Consider the following 23,058-nt stretch of genomic DNA (forward strand, 5'->3'; position numbering starts at 1 on the left):
TGCAGTGTCGTTTCAAAGTTCGCGTAGAATAAAAGAAAGGGGTTCTGGTGCATGGAATAATTTCATACCTATAGCGCACACATTTTCTTACCTGGATACCGCTTCGCTGTACACGAATCCAGCAGTCGCTCTTCGAACAACCTCGAAGCATAAATCAGAGCCATCCATACTGAAACAGAAGCGCGACATTAACATACAATTAACAAGGTGTAACGATTTACGCTCACATTGGATTGAAATACCTGCATAATGAATTTGAAACAGGTCTGCGGATATGTATACCGCTGATTAAAAATATGAGAATGCTCTGTGATGTATTCGTACTTCTATCACCTTATACTAATACCAGGATGTTCAACTATGAACGAGACTTTCTCAGGGAATACTCCGAGGGAACAAATCACTGTGATCTTCATCCTGCACTTTGCCAATGTTTATGTGCGAATTCAATTGATCGTTCAAGGCCACTATTCTACGACGAATGTCGTTACAAAGTACCCCTACTCTTACTAACACTACGTGCATCTATGTTTTAGAAACAAAGAGAGAGAGAGAGAGAGAGAGAGAACACGTGAATGCAAATTTGCACGAAGAGATGAGACTATAGACGAGGTAACCAAACGACGTGATGGGGGCAACTCGTCAGTGGCCTTGAGTAATCAATTGATCTTGACCCAACTACAGTGCAGTGTGTATCTTATCAAAGTCAACAGACAACTCGAATACGGCAGCCACTGGTTACGAATAAATGTAGCTACAATCATCAGAAATTAATTGAGTCACGATGAAGTTAATTCACGTTAGAAAAGTAATCACAAAGACGTCGTCACTGTGCCAAGATTATATACACGAAGGAGGAAAATAATAGTAATAATACAGTATTGTGAGTAAAATTAGGAATACGTTTCGTACAAAGGTGAGGTACAGCTATATGCTCTTGGTGACCTAACCTTCAAAAAATGCCGGTACTCGACGTACTCGACGACTGTTGACGAACGAAATCAAGCAAAAGAAACTTTCGAAACAAAAGGAGGGTCAGGAAACCGGGTTTGTTTGCCTCGAAACAAATGCTCCGTCCTTAAACACAGTCGGAGAAACTGTTCAGATAACATGTGTAATAGAATCTCACACGTTCCAAGTGATTATCATCTTTTGTTTATACTTCTATCTTTTGGAGTATCCGCGCTGTAGAATCGACGTTGCAGTAATGTAAAATGTTCAAGGATGGATTCACGTACTGTCATTTCTTTGAAAAGAATGCAGCGAAAAGAAAAAAAAAAAAAAAAAAAAAAAACTTTCAGAGCACTGAAAAGATGCTTTGTTTCCCATGGAACATTACTCGGAATTGTGAGATAACTGTCACTGAGATTTTGCAATAAAATAATTTGTAAAAGAGTCAGTCTCGTTTATACTTGAACGACTCGGTACTTTTACGAGCGGCGAACAATACATACAAATTCGATTTATTTAAAATAAGACGGACGTGAAGTAAAATTTGCTAAAAAGGAGACGCAACTGCACATCGTGTTTTCACAGTTGCAGTTACGTGTATAAGAGAAAATAGAGCACGCTAATTTCGATTAACGAATTCGATTGAAACGTTTTCTTTCTTCCCATTGTCTGTTTATCCGTGTGAAAGATCTAAGCCATTTCAGTCGTAAAATTCATCGTACGTGTAGAGATACGATCTTTCCTTCGCGTGGTTTATATATCAAATTGACAACACACACACAGACACGCGTGTTGTCATTAAAGAAATAAATATTTTTCAATTCAACGACCCGCGTGGACGATCAGATAACAAACGACAATTACAACGTGATTCATGCTTTGGAACGTTCAATGAACTGTATTTGTAATCGATTCAGTGCTCGTTATGTCGATTCATAATGAAGCGAAAGTGTACAAAAAATGATTGTCAGCGTACGATGGACATTGATGTAATTGCATCTAATCGAGGCGTCTGTTCGTGTTTCAAATCTGAATAGAGAATTCTATGAAAATCACGTAGGTAGATCCTCGCGCGTTTTATCGGATTTGAAGAAACTGAAATTGTCCGCAACATCTCTGCACCGGATGTTATCGTTTAAGAACACTGCGTGCCTCTAGATTTATGTCTGTCAAAAGGAACGACTGATTCATGCTGTACCGCAGATTACTTTACAGACACCAGACATCTGTCTATATAAACAAAGAGTGAAGACATTGTTCTAAAGATAGAAGAGATGTGTATAAAATTACACACAGTAGATCGAATGTCTTTGTACGCTGCACTTTTGTCGTTGCAATATGTGTGAGTGCAGGTGCATTCTTTTGGCACGCTCAAAGCTCGAGCTTTTAATTTATTTAAGACTTTTTAACGAGGGCCACGATTGTTTCTATGTCGAGAAGGTGAACAATATGTTTGTCGACCACTTACTTTTTTACCTTAACTGTGAAAAAAAATTTGTTAATTTTGAAACGATATTGCAACCGTTCGAAAAATGATTGAGTAATTATTTCTTACATTTAATTATATCTTTTATCATTGTTTGCGACTGGTACTGTACGAATTTAGTCTAGAAGATAAAAATTTACAACAGATTTTTTGTATTTTAAGAAACATTTATGTTATAGTTTGTATATTTGCATATTTCGCTTATTTCTAGCTACGTACGTACGTTACAAGATAATTTGGTTTGTCTATTTTGAACTCTTTCAATGAAAAATCAACCGTCGTTCCGTATTTCCTTTTAACTTTCATTCCTCGTTCTGCTTCGGGTACAATTATACTAATGCTATTTTCCCATTTCGTAAAGTCGCTCTACTTTTCTTCACGCGGAACGTTTCAAACGTTCTAAACCTAAACGTACGTCTTGAACAAAATTACCTCTGGTACGATTTATTCGTGCTGATAAACAATCGCAGCGGCACACGATTCGTGGCAGGAATTAAAATATACGAAGCTCGCGTAAACTTTTCAACACTTTGGAACTCGAAGGTAACATTTGTGTATTGGAAGCAGCTGTAACGAACGCATCTGAGAGACATCGATGAAAGAAAAAGTCATTTATTTCCCTATAAATTGCGCTTTTACGATAAGAATCCTATTATAGAATACTAGTAATTAGTTTATCCTCGCCAATAGTAATATAATCTTCCTCAAATATTCCGATCATTGAATCTGAATTCCATCGAGAGGCAGTCTGTACAGTTGTCCAGTATGCATGATATTTTAAAGTCGATAATTTTGTGACGTATATGCGGTACATGTATTCGCACATGTGTGTTATGTATAGGTGTATACTTATGACGGTATACGATGATCTTTCTCAATATATTGTACTGAATTTCAGCTCCGTGATGGTGAATATTTTCGTTTTAAATTTCACGCGTTTCAGTTCGTCGTGAAGTGAAATAAAATAACTTGATATCGCTATACTTACTATTCGAATACCATGTACAGCATACCCTCCGAACTGTAGGTCTCGAGCAACTCTACAATGTGGGGATGTTTCAACATGTGGCATATTGTGGCCTCGCGCTTCAAATCTGCAGCAATCGTATAGTTACGAAACTTTATTTCCTCTGTAACTGTGACTCGTACATTTTTAAATAGAATTGATGAGAAAGCACGACATGACCAACTAAAGCGTTGCACAAATAATACGAAACGAAAATACTAGAAATTAAATATTCCTGTGTTTTATGAACGATATTTGCTTAGAAAAACTAGAACACGATATTCGTATGAAAAATTTGAAATCAATCCGACCAATTATTGTACAAAATAATTTTTACGGATTAATTTTTAATTAATTGTTCGAAACTATGAATTTCTTCGTTTCTTCGTACTCGGTGAGTCCTTTTAATAATTTAAGTTTATTATCATTTTCACAATTACCATCGGAAATATTTCAAGCGAAATGAAACGAACGAATTTTAAGTCCAGATGTTATCAAAACCGTATTTAATCAAATATAAACGATTTAATGCTACATTTAATCGCGAAATAAGGCAAAGTTAGGACGACGGTCGGACAAAATAATCTGTTAAGCATAAAATTAGAAATTGTAAAAGGTATATTCCAAGGACTTGATAAATGTAATATTAAACGAGAGTTCCGCGATAATGATTGCAAAATTATCGTAAACGCACACATGGAATAACTCGAACGAAATCAGTCGGTATGAATTAAACACGAATGGAAAAATATTTCACAGATATTTCCGCAAAAACAATTATTCGTGGAATTAATTTTCGTTAATTTTACGACGTACGAATAACTCTTGAATTACGATCCAACTATGACGCATTTTCATAATATTATTAACCCTTAACGCGACGCATCTCCATTTTGTTTATTATTAGAAATATGCATCTCTTAGACACCTAGGTATGTAAAATACAATATTTATTATTAGACATGCAAAAATATACACTACACAGTGCACGCCTACGAAGTGTTTCTGACAATAAATGATTCATTGCAAACGGAAGCTATATTAGTTCTCGAGAAACGAGATTGCTTTTAAAATACAATCAATGCGTAAGAATATTTGATCTATTTACTCGTTTGGACGTGAAGAGTAACGTACACGTTTATGAAATATAAATGCAAAATTATTGTACCCAATAATAACGGTGCGCAAGAAAAGTACTCGACACGAAAAGTTATTCACCCATAGAGTTCGAGGATCCATGAAAAGAAATATGTGTAAAATTATTACTACACGTGACTCGTTTGTTAAACATCCCGTTAATTCATTCTCATGGCGTTGCATATTCTGAACGTTCGCGTGCTCAAAATTGAAGATGAAAAGAAATGCGTTACAATGGGAAAGCGATGATTGTTAATTTTAAATCGCGGTAAAGGCAAATTTTCAACGTGAAATTACAAAAGTCGTATTTAAATAATTGAAACGCAGACTCGTGAACGTAATTGAAAGTATACCGCACGAACAGAGAAATCAGAATACAACGACAATCGTTGAATAAACATTTTTAAAATGCGCCATCTGTAAACAGTAAATAAAAAAATTGAACAGCACCGATTGGCAACAAATCGAACACACAAGCTTCTTGCAAACAAGCATCGCAAAGAAAAGCAAAAAAATTTCAAGCAGTTCGATTTCTCAGTAAAGAAACAATAACCGCAAACCTCTCGAGAAAGAGACAACAATCAAAGAACCATATTCAACTACGAGCAACGTTACAGAAAACTCGTGACAAGTGCAACAAAATATTCAAACATTAACAAACCGTGCCGTGTCATTTCACGTTTCCCGTTTCCAAACATCCCGCGAACGAAACGATTACAACGAGCGAGAAGTCAATTCTCCTGAATGAATTCCAAGTTAAAAAAAAAAAAAAAAAAAAAAAGTATCGAAGAACATAACATCAATCGTTCCAACGTCGATATCACCGTATGGTAAAAATTGCGAATTGTCGACGACCGCCAGAATGTTAAAAACTAAACACGCGTGCGACACTATCGTCCCGGTGGCGGTTGAATCTAGCCTGATCTTCGTCGCTCGAACGTGGCGGTCATCGATTACTTCAGCCCCCAAGAAACTCCGATAGGTTCACCTATACACGTGTCCCAATTTCTACGATCAACATTCCCGGTCCCTGTCATCAATTAATGCAAACAGAATCTCATACCGTGCTCGTATTCGGATCCCCGGCCAAATAACCGACTCCGCGATTCATCCGTTTTCTGGGTAGCTTAACCACCGTTCGGATTAAGATACGGGATACGTGGGCACCGCGGACAACGAAACCGATTCCCATTGAGGCGTACAATGAAGAACGTCACGGATTCACGGCTCGAAAGCTCGTAAGTACGGGCACGTCGTAAAAGAGAATATGGAAACGCGGCACCCGGGCACAGGGAATACGTTATGTTTCGCGCAGGCGGCGGAAATTAATGGCGGAACACACCGAGATGTATGCGCATTCTGGCATCCCGTGAGACTCACCGTTTGTACTTAGACCAGGACTGGATGTGAACTTTGCAACGTCGACTATTTTTACGGCGAATGTCTGGCCCGTCTGTCGGTGAATGCATTTCCGAACAACACTGAACGGTCCCCTGAAACAAAACGTGAAGAAAAGGGCTGAGTGATAATAATCACGGGCGTCGGTCCCGTTCGTATCATTCATGCTCCATTATGCCCAGCCGTAAACGCGATAGCTGGCTTAGCTCGGGAGCCAGCGACTGAGCTCCATTAAACCCGATAACGGGCTGGGTAATTCGTCGAACGTTGGTCACGCGCGCATTCATCGAATTCGCGACAACCAGCTATGCAACAAATGATCTCTGCGGCGAGCGAACGGCCACGCATACTCTCGAGCGGGTACGAGTCGCGAGATTGTTTCCAGGATGAAAAATTCGCGGCGGGGACCGACCGGAACGAATCCACGGACCAACGAAAAGACGTGGAACGAGATCGACTTGGAACGATCGAGAGTTCGAACGCTCGAAAGTTTCGTTTTTTATTATCGTTGCACAGGTTTCTCGGTTATCGAGAATCAATCGTTTGGTTTACGAAGTGGTCAAAATAGTGTCGGAAATTAAAATGGAAATATTCTTTCCAAATATTTGATTCCAATGTTGAATTTTTATTATTGTTATTATTGTATAGTTCTTATTCGTATTCTTTGTTAGATACTGAGAATTATTCCTTTGGTTTACGAAAGAAAAAAACAGTGTCGGTGTATCGATCAATATGGAATATTCCTTCCCAATGTTCGATTGGAAAGTTTAATTTTTGGTACCGTTATTTTACAGTTTATCATCCATTGGTTATTTGAGATCTTTATCCGGATAAGAATCTTGCCCGCTTCTGCGCTCCAATATGGGATACTACGAACTGCCGGACGAGACTCGCTCTTTTATAAACTTTTATTGCTCAATTGACAACTTCGATCTAGGAGTTCTTTTGCAAAAGTTTCGCTCAGGATGGTGCCGATGGCCTATTCCCGAGTCTCAATTCGTAGAAGTGATACTACATAACCGAAAGCATCGTCCCCTGTCTACTTAATAACCTAATATATACTTTACGAGGCAATCGTGGAGAGAAAATTTCGCTAATCTCGATAAATACAATGGATTTAATTCGTAAATTAAGAAGAGTGTAGATCTGCTTATTTAATGTACAAAAATTGAACAATTTGTAACATCTTAAGTCAAACAACTTGTTTATTTGCATTTTGTGTCGTATTGTTAAAATGTAATCCTTCTTAAATCTTTTCGACACTCGTCATTTTGCACGTTATAGCTAATCAGATTATATAATTTTCAACAGAGCAGCCAAATACGAAAGAATTTGTATTCAACTGTGTCAACAAATTGGTTCTACTTTTCGAAGCATTTACGATGTCCAATTAAGGACTACCGATGTACTTATTAATGATCATATTGGTCCTTTTGAACAGAATTCTGATGCATATAGCACGCGGGTAAGTAGAGCGAAAGGGTTGCCAATGATACAATAAAGTCGAGAAAACCAACTCAAGGTGGGCCCTTCTAGGTCACTAATTGAATATTCATGTACTCTGTCACTTTACGATCTATCGTTATATGGAAAATCAAGGTCGTTCAGTGTCCCACCTACTTACAGATCATAAATTTCCACCAATAGAAGTAGTCTTTTGAAACTCTGTCCTCTTAACTCTACTTTACTCCACTTTTGAACAACATTATATCTTCTACTCCGCGCACTTTATTTCCATTCAGAAAACTTATACAAAGAAATTATTTTTAGCTCATTTGCACGTCCATGAATTAATTAGTGGCGAAACTAAATAATCGTAGACCGAATCTACGGAATTACAACTGTAAGAGAATGTCGTGCGCAAATTTCGTGAAATAGAGATCTCTTTACCGATTGAATTGTACGTTCGAAGAGTAAGCTTTTATTTAACGTCGAAGAGCATCCTTTGAACGAAAGAAAATCGTTCCCCGAAACACGAGCAATGTCCTCCAATAGAAAAGAAAATTAGAAACCTTCCCTTTCGTGCAAACACATCACTCAGCTTGTCAGACCTACATGAACACCTAACTAAGAGTTACAACACCTTTGTTTCGTGCCTTCATTGTGCGAAAAACAACCAATAGAACGAAGACAATGTTACCATTAAGAGGCAGTCGTACATTAACGTCACTTGTCGAACGCAGACACAACAGATTCGTATTGTAACATTTATATTCAATTGTTGCTGTACAAGTACGCTAAATTTTGTTATCATCTAGCACGACTCAAGTTCTCGACGCAGAAACATAAAAGAATTTCGCGAGCGTTCTCGTTGAAAATAATACAATCATTTTATATCTCTATATTTTTCAGATTCTTCGAGAATCGAATTAAATTTTACGATCATCAAGTTAACACGTTACTCGGTACAACGTGACGTTGATCTGTAAAAAGTGCTAAGGTCCAGACGAATCCCTTAAAAGGAATCGTAAAGTGTATCTCTGATGTATCTGGTTCGAGATAATGTTCCGCTGTAAAAAAACTCATATCTACGTAAGTGTAGGTGGCCGTAACTACGTGTGGATGGTCGAAGATTTCTATCAACGGTTGATGAAAGAAGACGATACCTGAGCGGGACTTGATTTAAACGTTTCTCACGATAGCATCAACACAGTGAACTTTTATCTTTTAATGGATTCGAAGAAGACACGAAGAAATAGCGTGATAAAACCCGATTGTCTTGTTATTTATATTTATCGTTCGCGAAACATTCATCGAGGTACAAGTATCTAAACACGCTGTAAAGGGATTGCGAAGACTGCCTTGGGAATTCATGCATACTTATAGCCCTTGTACGGATCAAAGCTTTCACTCTTTTACCATCGTCTCTCGTCGTCGCTGAACGAATTATGGAAAACGACGTCTTCTGTCTTTTTCGGTGTTGAAAGCACTTCCGTGGGACAATCTATAACCTCGGGTGGAGTCGGTAAGGTGGCTTGTACGCCAACATGGCCCACTTCTTACAAGAAATTATCGACACCTCCTTGTTCCTTCGCAACGGTCAATTAACGGAGAACATTCTGGCACCAGAAATCGGCTTACCATCCTCGTAATTACGCTTGAACGTAATGGACTTTGTTCATTCTATCCAAACATTTGTTTCCGAAGATCGATGAACGAAACGTAGGAATCGTATTGCCGTCAATTACACGCGATTAATCGGTGGAAAAAAATATTCAACGTAGGTGATATCGAACGATGTTGATCGATTTATTAATTTCACATTGTGCTCGCTCGGACGTTATCTCGAGAACCGTTACGAAAAATGTTCAAAGATAAAACTTTCGTGGTTCTTTCGTGTAAATTAACTTCCTGGAAGTGCACCGTTTTAAGTGTTAAAGAGAGCAACTTAAATTATGAGTTTAAACATTTTTACAACCGTTGGTATCTAAAACGGAGACACGAACACGAAATGAATATTCTATCGGTTGATCGTGACTTTGTCTGTTTTGAGTTGGACGAGGAAAAAAGAGCACGTTACTATTATTATCCGACGGTCAAATTTAAAATTTCAGAGTTCAATGATCGAAGGTGACCTTCGTTTCGTTATAAACAACCTGGACGGCATGTGATTAATTATTATACAATACGTCACCCTCGGTATCGTATAGATTGTTGTTTGAAACATTTTTTCATAGAACGAACAGTTCACGAGTTATTTAAGCTCGACAAGTTAGGTGAATCACCCTGTATGTCACCCTTGATGTCACGTAACTTTTGTTTAATTATTGCTGCACACTGCAACGAGCTTGCGTGTAATTTAATGCCAAGTACTGAAATAAATCATTCTATAGATACAATGCGGCTGTAGATCGGATTACACTAGCGTCAGAAATTGCTGTATTTAACCTTTATTGTAACCTATAAACGAAACCAGAGACTGTCGTAATTGAAGTCCAAGCATTTATTAATACAAGTTATGTGTTCATTGCGAACCAGTTGAAAGTCCCTAAAACGTCTCCTTACTTTCAACCGTGCCGTTTTATGTGGCATTGTAAAGAATAACAATAAAACTTTATTTTTCTTTTCTCTTTACAGCTTCGTTACAAAGAAAACACGTACAGAATGGATTTGTCGCCACCTTAATTGTCTTCGAGCGTTTCGTTTTAACCCTTTCGCAGCAAAGAAACATTCCTCAGCGAAAAATTAGGTCATACACCGGAGACGAGTACGAGCCGTACAAATATTTTTTACCGAACGGTTAAAATGTCTCGGTACGCGGGAAACTCGAAAAAATTGCGTTTCCGGGTAACAGTGTCGTATAAATAATGACGAAAGCGTTCACCTTTACACGGTAACGCTTCCGCATACTAAACCATCCGTACCCCTAAGGGCGTCCATCGTCGAGTATAATAATGGAGCTCAAATTAAAAATAACTGTGGGGCCATTTGAAAAAAATGATCAGCTCAAAGACGGAAAAGGGAGTTACTGTTCGATACGGAATCAGTTTCGAATGTCAAATTTTAATAATTTTCTAAAAAAAAAAGAAAAAGAAAGAAGCTTCTTACAACTCCTAATACAATGTCACATTTAAAACGGTTTCGTTAATTCTATACACTGGGTCACCTTGCGAAACTACTGGTCATCCAAACAAATGTTTCCAACGAAACTAATTGTAAGTATGTTTATCGAGGGGGACATTCTATAGTCAGCACGATTTTAATCTAGGTCGAGGTGCTTACGGATTTCAAGATCACTTCTGCTTTTTTAAACGACTATCGTACATAGCATCGACTTTCAGATTGTTAGAGACTTCGGTAACAAGTTACAAACAATGGTGATAACTATGTAACAACTTTGGAAATAGTACTGTTCTGTTTTTCATTCAATCGTACAGATTATGCGACAAGTTCAAGGATTTGTAATACGTTGGTCGTTTAAAATCATTCAAGGTCACATAAGGTCAAACCTCGTAAAATGTACAGAAAAAGTATAAAAGTTCCTCCAACCGCTACCCTGTCGAGTCTTTGTCAATAGTAGCTTTAAAAAACCCAACATCATTTTCTTCTTTCACCTTTTAAATATCTTAGAATAATTACAAAAAGATATTTGAATATTACCGCTCCAAATTGCACAATCTTTCCTGTTTTATTCCATTCCCTTTGTTACTTTAATTACCAGGCCCTGGTTTCGCTTCATTGCCTTTTCATTTTTTCATTTTTTCATTTTTCGCGTTTTTAAATATTTACAGGCAATTACTAAATAAGTATTTCTGCTCTCAATTCCATTACCATTCTTTTACTTTAATCGGCATATTTTTTTTTCTTCTTTTTCAGTTACCAAGCAGCACGATTTCGCTTCTTTATCTGGAAACTATATACGGCACGAGTTAAGTTGAGCGCGGCGAGTGATTAACGTAGAAATCCGAACGCACGACCTAAATAATTTTTTCCACCTCCTCGTCGATTGTTACGCGAAAAATTCGACACCCGTTCGTAACCAAGGTATCCATACTGTTGCATATAACTCGATGAAACGGAATTCCGGTAGTTTCAAGCCCGAGAGTCTGGCGAGTGGAGATGGGATCGAATTCAATTGGTCGGATCTCGAAACTTCGAATTCTGCAGTACCTGTTCGAGTGTGTATTTATAAGTACTTCGATGCTAGATAGAATCAAACATCTTAGACACGATACTGGAACCTTAAGTGGCACAGTGGAAATGGACGATAACCGTGGTTATAGATACAAATCAGATGGTGATTAACAGTCGTTGCGACGCGTGACGGTAGACCATCGTAAACGAGTCCCATTAATTCGACAAAAATGACTCGTATCTAATTTCATCATCGAGGATACGTGTACCCTGCTGGAATAATAATAAAAAGCACGAAATAAATTCCCATGCGTTGTCTGATCAGGAAAACGCCCTGAAATTATTGGCTTTTCTTTTCCGTGACCTACATGTAAATCCCTCTAAGATTACCCACGAAGGAGAACCAGAAGTTCCGGGTAGTACAGAGGTAGTCTTTTAAAAGCAGAACGATTGTAACACTTGGACCGTACGGACTTCAACCGTATGGGAGTGAGAAGCACTTGGAACGTTTCTTGCACTTGGACTTCCCGTGAACTATTATTATAAGCACCTCTAACGTTTAAATCGTATGGCATGGTTTCTGAAATCGATTTTTCATTGGGCCTGCACATTCGAACATTTCTCTTTCGTACGATATCTGTGTAATTTAAATGATTACGGAATAATACTTGATTTATTAAAATTCTTATTTTTGGTACATTCTATGGTCGCGAGTATGGTTCACCGTTTCTTAAATAATTATCGTCACGGCGAATATTACAGGGAGCTCGCAGAGTCTTCTTTTGTGGGAAGCTTGCCGGAGCGAGAAATATCGCGTATTCCACTGTTCCGTTTTCTTTGGGTCGAAGAAAATCGAAACCACGAACGTGTATAGAGTGTGTACCTTTGTACGTGTGTGTTGCTAGGGCGAATACGAACTTCCAAGAAAAACTTCAACGCGGTCGTCGAACGAAACGATCGGCTCCGTTTCTAATTTTAATGTTTACAGCTCGGCAGTGCCTTAACGCGTTCCCGAGGTAGAAAATGATCTCGGTTCGTAGTACCGGTATGAAAAACAGAACTTGGAAAAAAATGTTCAAAACGATGATGTCGAGAATTTCGATAATTAATTTTAAAAAATGACAAGAATAGGAGGTACTGTAACGTATACGCTTCTACAACTTGACGTGTCGATGATACCCGACGTAAACAGATTTACGTCAAATGGGAAGAGTAAATACGATCGCAATAATACCTATAAAGAGAACAATGAACCTGATGTAATTAGATAATTCTTGGTAGGGACAGAAGCAACACTCGATGTCAAAGTGCGTTGTTGCAGTCGCTCCGCATCGATATTAATTCTCTATCTCTATAGTTTAGTTGTTTCCACATTATTGAACGCATATAGACATGACGGGCTCGCGAACGGGAAACAGGAGGGATAGGAAATTGAACGTGATAAATGGAATTATTAGAGAAACTCGGGAATAAACAACACCCTCGATACACATCCACAGGATTTCGGAGTTCGCTCGAACCAATACCGATTCTGCCCGTAATAGACTCTTCTTCAACGTATTAAATTATTGTTGCAAATTCCTACGAAATTTCTCTATCGATTGACGAAGTTTATTACCGATACTTTAAATTATCATCTTGGATCCATAGTATTTCTACAAAGAAACATTAAACACCAAAATTTAATGCAATTATTGTTAGAGATTCCTACGAAATTTCGCTATTAATTGACGAAGTTTATTACCGATACTGTTAGCGATACTTTATCGCTTAATAGAAATATTAAACAACAAAAAATTAATGGAATTATTCTTGCAGATTCCTACGAAATTTTTCTATCAATTAACGAAGCTTATTACCGATACTTTAAATTATCACCTTGGATCTATAGTATTTCTACAAAGAAACATTAAACGCCAAAATTTAATGGAATTATTGTTGCAGATTCCAACGAAATTTCTCTATCAATTGACGAAGTTTATTACCGATACTTTAAATTATCACTTTGGATCTACAGTACTTCTACAAAGAAATATTAAATAAACGTACCTTTTAACGCGAGAACGATCAAAAATGATCTCCGTCGTTCGCATTTACATATCGCGGTCGAACAATACGTATTCATTTCGTACTCAATGTCGTGTTCCAAGTACCGATCATTTTTCAACCGCAGAAACAAGAACTCGCTCCGAATATGAAGAACGGTGCAAGTCTAGAGACCCATATTTTAAAATATTTCCAAAAACAGTCCCTCGTCGATGGAAAAGTTCTCCGGTCACAATTTAAGGAGAAACTTCTCTTTAGAGGTAAGGAAAAAGTTCCATGACACAAAAAAAAAAAGTAAAAGTAGACCCAACCCAGATCCATTAAGTAAATTACGAAAACCGTATTTGGCGGCTTGTACCTCGGCAAGGGTATCGCTGAACAGACCACTCGAGCGTGCCTCAAGTACCTCGCTATATTTGTTCCACCTAGTATACATCTGGAATATTTTCCAGCAAAAGTTGCTTGACATTTTTCCACCGTACGGAACTTCTTTACAAAACGTACATAAACCATGGATAGGTCGATGACCGCCATAAAAATTGCGTAATTCTTCTCGAGTGCATTGTAAACCCAGCTACGTGTTCTATCGGCCTGTGTACCGACTAAATTGTAACGCAAATATAGTATGTACGAATCTGGCGGAACTGTACTCAATGGTTTTTTTACGAGAATCGTTTATAATACGAATTTTTTCACAGTTTTTAATCGTCTCGTTGGACGATAAACGAGGGTCGCGGTGTTCGCGTTGGTACACTTGGTTGTATATTATTGTACTTGTCAGGAAAATTTAATTCTCTTCCGATCGCGATGGCGGTTAACCAGACTTCGGTGTCAGATCGTGGCAGACGCATGGACGAGAATACTGAACCGAGAAAGTTTGATCCGCTGAAACTTAGACGTGACACTGAGATCGACTCGATGAAATCAAGTTACCCTTCCCGGCATCAAAGAAGATCTTTCCAGACGCGAAACGACGCCCCATTGTTCCCAAGATGCGGATACATTGAACGAACTTCGAACTTCGAATTTCGCGCGTCCCAGGTGCGAGTTCTTCCGTGTAAACGAACCGGGCAAGTGACAGCCCATTTTACGGATAAACTTCGGACGAACGTGCGCGTGTAAACGAGACCACGTGGAGGAGTTTACTTCGATGATGAAGTTCCTCCTTAATGTTAACAGTTAACGGAGTATTACGGGACCGAGGCAGCTATACGAATAATATGTTTCCCCTCTACTGTACATCTGTTTCTGTAAATTCTCAACAATCGTACAACTACTATCTGGTATAATTGATTATTAATACCGTATAATCTAATCTGAACTTCGATATAACGGTAAGTCTGCTTAAAACGATTAATTACTCTTCGTGAGCAATTAATCGACTATCGCTGTAAAATGTTAATTTATCAATTCTCAAATCGGTTCTCCTATCGACTCCATCGTCATTTCTTTGCGAAGTGAAAAATACGAAACGATCTTTGAAGAAAAATTCTATCAAACAGACTTATTGTTACATCGATCGTTAGATTAGATTGTTTGGTATCGACAATAAATTATACTAGGTGATACACGATTATAGACAGTTTTATAAACGTCATCGTAAAACTGTTATTATACATACGTATATAATCATACATTTCGGAGAAATGAATAATGAAAATCTGACGTAAAACCTGTACAATTGGAATCGTTACACCATTTACACACTAATGTATAACCGAGAGAGACTGGTAATAAAACCTTAATCAGAACCGACATAGACGAGGAGCTTTATTACCCATAAAAGTTATAAAATGTAACAATTATTTCTTTAAGAGTTTCGACTCGTATAATCCACTGAGAAGATACAATAGCCGGTTGCCAGTTACTCTGACTCCGTCTGCGCCCGAAAGGTCCAATTGCTAACAAGGATTTTCAGGGATGTGCCACTCGGTATCCTTGCCCGAGTGTCTCGTCCGAAAGAGCCCTCGAGATCGTCAGTTTTCTTTCTTTCCCCGACTCGTGACACTGGCTTTTCGTTTTTCTATCCGTGGAAGATAAATCACGATCCTCGCGATCCTACTGATCTCGGTATTTCGTTCAACAATAATCGCGAGCTACCAATAGACGTCGCTATCACGTGCAGATAGAAGCACACGAAGGCCAAAGATGAAGATTACGTTGGAAATTGCAAATTGAAACAATGTACTCCCCGATGATAAAAATCACAAACAGTTCCAGAGTAAATCTTCAATTATCGTTACTTCACCTCTACATTAATGTCCGTTATCAGACTCAAGTTTCCTAATAAGATAAAAAATAATATACGCGTTACAGTTGGCGGCCAAGTATAAAACGCGAAGAATAACCCGAGCAACAGGATTTCGAGTACCAAGATCGATAAGCTGTACACACAACGGAATTTTGAAACATGTTTTCGCTGTTTTTGTTGTTTACGTATCACTTTCTGCCGGTGGTATATTCCGGTAACGGAATCGTTCCCAAAATTGTAACAGTGATAAGTGGTACCGGTTATCACGCGTATTAATTGTGTTGAAATTTCTCAGGGACCTGCGAAGTGTCCATACAGTACGATAAACACGGTGATTTGAAGAACCCGCAACCGTTGATCTTGAGAGAAAATGGAAGACAATTCTTTTATCCCGACGGGGACACGAGCGTTCTGAAATTATCCACCGGACAATCTATTTATATGGCATGTATTGGCAATGATAATTTTATCAAGGATAAACCCGGTCTTAAACAAGTGAAGGCCATATGCGAAGGTGACAAAATATTCAAGTTGGACGGGACCGATCGAACTTTTTCATCGCTCATTTGTCGGGTCCAGCTGACAGCCACCAATCAGAGATCGCAGCAGCTTTGTCTGAATCGATATCGCTCCATTGGAATTGGTTTTCAGTTGAATAATTGGTTCCTGCCGACGATAGAAGTGTGTCGCAACGAGGATACCTACGAGACTTATTACACGAAGTTCACGTTAACCAAGAATCATGGCAGTGTTCAGGTTGGGTACCCCAGGTAAGTGTAGACCAGATTCATTTGTCGAAATATCGTCGAAGAAAAAAAGATAAATAAATATATAAAATTTAGATTCTTTGATAATCGATTTAAAGCATCTATTTACGAACCGAGTAAGTTTCTTAAGATAAAATTAGATTTTAGAATAGAAAACAAATAGAGACATTTTTCCTTGAGAAATTCTAATAACTTTTTCCCTTTACTTGAATGGTTTTTAATTCGACACCTGTGAACGTCTGTTTTAAATTTTTTAATTCGAAGGTATAGATACCCAGGCAACGTAAGAATAACGTAGTTTAATAACGATTTCATGGAACGGATACGAAAAACACTAATTTTTCAGAATTATCGAGTCACGAATGTTTCTCTTAATAGAACTACGCGCTTCCACTTGCATAATGCAGCTAACATGACCTTAAAACAATTTAAACTCGGAGATTTTGTACCAAATAACGAATCGACTCGTGTAAGAATAGTTTTCACGAGCCTTCAATATTTTTAACGGACAGAACTGTTTAATGAAACTGGAACGCTCAAAAATAGACAACCGCGGTCAGGGAATTACTCTCTGTGCGGATGGATTGATTGATTCCTTGAAACAATGATGTAAGCGAAAATCATATCAGTGTTATCTTCTTTGAGTAACGCATACCGACAGATATCGATAAACTGACAGATTATTTTAGGGAGTACATGGCAAGGAGATATTCGAGAGAGTATTTATATTGGTAGACAGATTATTTTAAAGAATACATGCCAAGTAGATATTCTAGATAGTATTTGTATTGGTAGACGGATTATTTTAGAGCGTACATGGCAAAAAGATACTCTAAATGGTATTTATATTGGTAGACGTACGTCAGTGTATTCTGTCGGGAGTGAAAACCAGGAACTTGAAAAAGTTAACGTCGCGTCATGAAATTATTATTGTTCGATTTAAAATTTGTAAGCTCTGGCTTACTTTTTGATATTTGTTATGGCACGTGATAGCTTGGTGTCAGCTACGATACAATTAAATATATTGAAAGAAAAATAGTAGGGGAAGCAAAAAAGAAGATTTTACATTGTTTTAATTACAGACATACAAACTACAAGACACTAGACAGTTAAGATAATTCGTAAGAATGTTGAATACGAAGCAACATTTTACAAGTGGATAACAGTGAAAATAAAAGATAAATATTGTGCAAAATGTTAAACACACGTGGAAAAGGTTTCTCAAGGATAAAATTTAATGAAAATGAGAATAAAAGAAAGTGAAAGATTTATCGAGATGAAAAGATTAGAAAATATATTATAAATAAGTCTATCAATTGTTCTTGTAATTAATGTCAATTTAGTTCCACGAAATAGTTAGGAATAATTAAGAACAGTGTTCATCAAGTTCGTCCTTTCAAGTCGTTTAAATTGAACTCGGCCTATATTCGTACACGCTCAATTAACGCGGATTTATGCTATTCATTCGTTTAGACAATTGTCTGTCGACAAACCGTCGATATATCTTTCAATAATTTTTACACGTAGACGTCCACTGTCTGTCGTCGTTCCATTCGTCGGTCCCTTTGAAAACTTTTTCGACAGACGGTTACCCAACGCGATGTATGAATATGCCTTAAGGCTTCGGTCACTTACGATCCACACGAAAGATTCCTTCAGAGTATCACACGGTTGAATTCGATTATATTTTTTAATGGATTTTATCTCCAAAAAAAAGATACGAGACAAAACGACGTTACTCTACACCGATAAAAACAAGTTCAACATTTTCATCGAATCATCGAGTTAATATTTTTCACTCGAATGGAGTGCCATAGTACGGTATCAAAGAATAAAAAAAACCGACAGCTTACTTTCAATCACGATAAGGAAGATACGCGTAAACGTCTGCAATTGCATTTCGATCGTTGCGGTTGAAAACGTAATTGAATAAATTATCAGGATTAAAGCTCGTTGTACTAAAAAAAAAAAACCATAACGTTAATTGCGGTCGTACCAAACAATTTACCATTACCGTTCGTTTCCAACAGTTTGCGGTTTTCAAAATGACTAAAAACAACAAAAAAAAAAAAAAAAGAAAAACGATAACGAAGTAAAATAATACGATGAAATGCAAGAGTACAATATACGAAAATGAAATCCATATCCGTGGTGCGTAATACGTAATATTATATCGCGCGTAAATTAATCTATCGAATTTCAATTACCTCGTGGAAAAAAGAAACAAAAAAAAAAAACGAAAAAAAATGTAAATCTGGATTAGGTGCCCCAACGTACCAACGTATCTGTAAAATGTACAAGTTGTAAAACACTTTGCAACGGTGCATAAATTGTATGCCGCCGCGCGTATATTATTTTAGTTTATCATTCACCCGTGGCGGTGGTACGAAAGATGCGACAAACTGCAGAAATAATAAACGGCCGGTTACGGTTCCGAGTGAAATTATTGATTTTGGTTAAATAAATTCCATGCGTTCGCTAAGTACATTAAACGACTCGCGGGTTCCATTGGAACATTTTCCATTATTCACCGGGACCGAAACGGCCGTAATTGCCTCGGTGAACTGCTCCAAAGAAAACTGATAACGACACAATTTACATGCTGCCGCGGTGAATTAATTCTCACGTACTTTAGGCCTAACAAATGGAGGGACGGGACTTACTTTGACAAACTGAATATGGAGAGGCTCTACAACTGGAACGCTCAGATCAACATAATCGGGAATATACTGCAGTCGGGCGATATCGCGAGCCGACTGGTAAACCAAAAACAATTTCTCTCGCGCGGACACTTGGCGGCCAAGGGCGATTTTGTTTACGGTAGCCAACAGGACGCCACCTTCTCCTACCTAAACGCGGCACCCCAATGGGTAACCTTCAACAGCGGCAACTGGCTGCACCTCGAGCAGAGTGTACGAAATTTCACCAGAAATCGTTACCTGGACCTCGAAGTTTACACGGGTGTTCACGGTCAGATGACCATGGCGGACGTTAACGGACGTCAACGGAATATACAATTGGCCGAATTCGGCGACTCGAGATCTCTGATCGTGCCGAAATTCTTTTGGAAAATCATCTACGACCCGTTGAGCAAAAAGGGTACCGCGTTCGTGGGACTGAACGATCCTTTCATAACATCGATCACCGACAGCGTTTACCTGTGCAAAGACGCGTTAACGCCGAAAATAAAATGGCTGCACTGGTATCCAACCGACATAAAGAAGGGGGTCTCGTACGCCTGTCCCATTGACATCCTTCGAAAACAGATACCGACCATACCGGCGTTGAATGTGATCGGTGTTTTAATATAAATTGTATATAGAAATTCTGCGGTGTCTAGAGAAAACTACGGATCGCTCGAAAGAGAACCACTCGCCAAATCTAACTCTCGACACAGTTTCGGGGATACTACGTTTCAATGGAAACGGTCCTTGGAAAAACACGTAGCTGCGTTAATGTACGTCGAGACGCGCACGATTGCGTTACGTTTGCGCGAATAACTTAATATCGTCAACGACTCGGTAGTTTTTTTCATCGTTTTATCGACGATCGAGACATCAAAGTGCTACGGGTTCTTCGAGCGCGAGAATCTTTGATATTGAGATATGTCGTTTAATATATAGAACTGTGAAACGTTTTTTTCTTTTTTTTTTTTTATATATACTTCGATACGTCTTTGAAGTTGCCAACGACTCTTGTGTTTTAATTATCGTTAACTTTGACGTTTTAATATATTATAAATTGCGATACGTTTCGAACGTCTCGAGTCTTAATCGTTTGCAGTTTCCTTCGGTAAATACAGCGAAGAAGAGAGTTTCGTTTAAAAACGGGGAAAAGGAGCCACGAAAACGCGTGCTCGAGAGGAAACGGAAAATTTTGTTAACAAGGTTAACGAACCGAGGGGAAACGCGCGAAAATTGTAGACGTTTGTCTTCGAAACGAGAAGCACTTGAAATTATTTAAATTGTGTGTTAGAAAATTAAAAATTCAATACCGTTGACAATCTCTTGATCGACAATCTGGTTAAGATAGAATATTTAAAGATTAGGAATATAATTAACAAAATAATTAAATTCTCATTTGTAAACACAGACAAGTATGTTTATCGATTTAATTCTTGTTCCTTTATGAGGTCTTTCCCTAATCAGTTCATTATCTTAATTTATCGGCGAAGACTTTGTAACGAGTTGTTTCCAAGAGATAATTAACATGTTGTTTATTTTTAGTCAATATTGACAATGTTTAACCGACGCGGTACGATTGTACGACGAACGATTGCCCTATATCCCAATTTCATTAGAAAGTTTCTGGAAGCTGCTGGTGTTCGCGATAAAAAAAAAAAAAAAAAAAGAAACTGACGCGCAAAGGTAATGCAACTAACGTGCTACTGGCAGTTACTCGCAATCCTAGTGTTAGCATAAGACAACGTCAAACGAGAAAGTAGAATCAACGACTCGAGCGTAATACGGATCCCTCATCTGCATAAATTTCATCCCTTTCGTACTTTGTTTTGCCAGGGGCTTCCTATCTAAGTTTTTCAACAATTTTTTACACAATTGTCCATGAGAATTGTCCAACGATCCAAACACGATGATCGAAGACAGTCGAAAAATAAAGAACGTGCCAATGTTTCTGGGCGAATCGTTAATAACCAATTAATCGACCTTCGTTTTATCGACGGTTGAAAAAATAGCAAGAAATACGCAAGATCCTCACTGGATTTATAGATTTTCTGGAAAATGTCCAAACTGCAGTGGCTCGCGTTCAAAATCACCGAAGAATCTTGTCTAATAAAATAAATCGAAATATTTTCGTTCAGAAAATATAACACAGAAGCGTAATGCTTTTGCGATCAGTGCGAGAATATTTTATCCGTACCATTCTTGCCTCGAATGTAAAAAGTAATGTAAAATTTCTAAGAATATATCGTATATGAAAAGTATGGAAATAAATTCGTTTAAACGTCATTTATAGCGTTGGAGAATTGAAAGCACGTTTCCCTGTTTGAAAATGTCAAAATGACCTCGAAGATTTCGAAGGGAAATATTAGTACAGTTATTTATGTGTTCTGTTTTTGTTCATCCGCACTGTATGCTCTTTTTCGATCGCGAACTTTTCCTGTTTTCGAAATGTTGTTAGAGCGGCGGGAAGCGTGGTGAATCATAGAAGATAAATACGAGAACTACGGTGTATATGCGACAATGTCAAACACGAGATACGAATGTGTGTATTATCACGAAGAAGAATGGGGTCCTTTATATCGATCAAAACTATTTTCTGTTCGTTTTTGGTGAAAAATTCTAACTGGTATCGGTGTAATTTGTCGTTCGTCTCACAGTGAAAAGAACCATCGGATAACATCAACCATGAATCACCATCTGCTTAAAATGCATATGTGGTTATGAAATCGATTCGAGAGTCATCGATTCTCATATTGTCATCATTCTAAAATAACGTTAAAAATTTAATTACAATATTTCGACTATCGTTGAGGATATAAGAAATCCATTTTTCAAATTTTCTAAACTTCACCAATATCTTCTTACCAGATCGATTAATTGTCGGTTAATATCTCTATTTAAGGAAACATTCTATTCGATATATAATAAGAACACTATAATATAGATATATAATACATAAAATAAAAAACAATAAACGTAAAAGATACGTTAAATTTGTTCCCATTAGAATTCGTAAATCTTTGTTCGCGTTCCTTCCGAATCTGTCCCTGTCTCCATTTTGAAAATTACACTTCCCGTTTCTAATGTTACATTAACATTACCGCGAGTATCGATGCAAAAAAGACAAAAAAGAAAGAAACATTTATTATAACATCGATCCAAAATACAAAACGATTTTAAATGAGACGTAAATTGAAGCAATGATATTTTCCCATCGTATCGTTTCGTAGACAACGACTAATTAGGATCAATGGCACTTAACTCTGCTCCTATGAACCATACCTAACTTCGTGTTATCTCCGTTAACAATTGGCCGAGTGCCAGGAAGATGACACACGAAACAAACAGCATGTCTGTTGCAACAGCACATGACTGACTTCTCGAAAGTTGCAGAGAACGGTGTCAACATACTACGTTAACGTACCACCTGTGCAACGTTGAATATTAAATACCCGGAAATTAAACGCGTACACAGAGTCCATTGAAAAAAAGAAAAAGAAAAAAAAAAACGTTCGTGTAATACCATTACGCGGAATCCATTACGTATTAAATCTAAAATACTGTTGGCCCATATTCGAGTTGAAAAATTTGCTCGCGTTAACGCACGATAAAACTGCTTGCTCCATTCTCTCCGAAACGGGTCAGCAATAGACGACCATCCACAATCAAGTTCAAGGACAAATTGCATTTGCAAGAATTTTCTGAACACACAGTCGTTGCACACACGACCTTCCCCGTGTGATTTACGAGGCGGATGAAAA

The 23,058-nt window shown here is 37.8% G+C and overlaps 2 protein-coding genes across 9 annotated transcripts in view; one reads left to right on the top strand and one right to left on the bottom strand.

The window, feature by feature from the left end:
- Cask (peripheral plasma membrane protein CASK) overlaps nucleotides 1-23,058 on the bottom strand; it is a 266,805-nt gene that overhangs the window by 240,651 nt on the left and 3,096 nt on the right. For all 8 annotated transcript variants that reach the window (XM_076316663.1, XM_076316662.1, XM_076316659.1 and 5 more), the window contains exons 2-4: nucleotides 5,961-6,073; nucleotides 3,426-3,531; nucleotides 92-169 (exon numbers count right to left, since the gene is read on the bottom strand). In XM_076316663.1, coding sequence (XP_076172778.1) covers nucleotides 92-169; nucleotides 3,426-3,531; nucleotides 5,961-6,073 — 297 coding nt within the window. The remainder of the gene's footprint in view (nucleotides 1-91; nucleotides 170-3,425; nucleotides 3,532-5,960; nucleotides 6,074-23,058) is intronic.
- Nucleotides 15,781-20,111, top strand: LOC143149403 (salivary endonuclease-like). Its single transcript, XM_076316742.1, has 5 exons — nucleotides 15,781-15,819; nucleotides 15,915-15,984; nucleotides 16,094-16,102; nucleotides 16,145-16,619; nucleotides 19,252-20,111. Exons 1-5 carry the CDS (start codon nucleotides 15,781-15,783, stop codon nucleotides 19,925-19,927), a joined length of 1,269 nt encoding a protein of 422 aa, XP_076172857.1. The 3' UTR covers nucleotides 19,928-20,111.

Source organism: Ptiloglossa arizonensis, chromosome 7, assembly GCF_051014685.1.
Source record: "Ptiloglossa arizonensis isolate GNS036 chromosome 7, iyPtiAriz1_principal, whole genome shotgun sequence".
Classification (NCBI taxonomy): Eukaryota; Metazoa; Arthropoda; class Insecta; order Hymenoptera; family Colletidae; genus Ptiloglossa; species Ptiloglossa arizonensis.

Bases quoted from the DNA above. Each gene is read 5' to 3' on its own strand.
- LOC143149403 (XM_076316742.1), top strand. From the start codon at position 15,781: ATGTACTCCCCGATGATAAAAATCACAAACAGTTCCAGA. The intron at 15,820-15,914 runs GTAAATCTTCAA...TACGCGTTACAG, and splicing joins AAATCACAAACAGTTCCAGA to TTGGCGGCCAAGTATAAAAC. The intron at 16,620-19,251 runs GTAAGTGTAGAC...CACGTACTTTAG, and splicing joins GTTCAGGTTGGGTACCCCAG to GCCTAACAAATGGAGGGACG.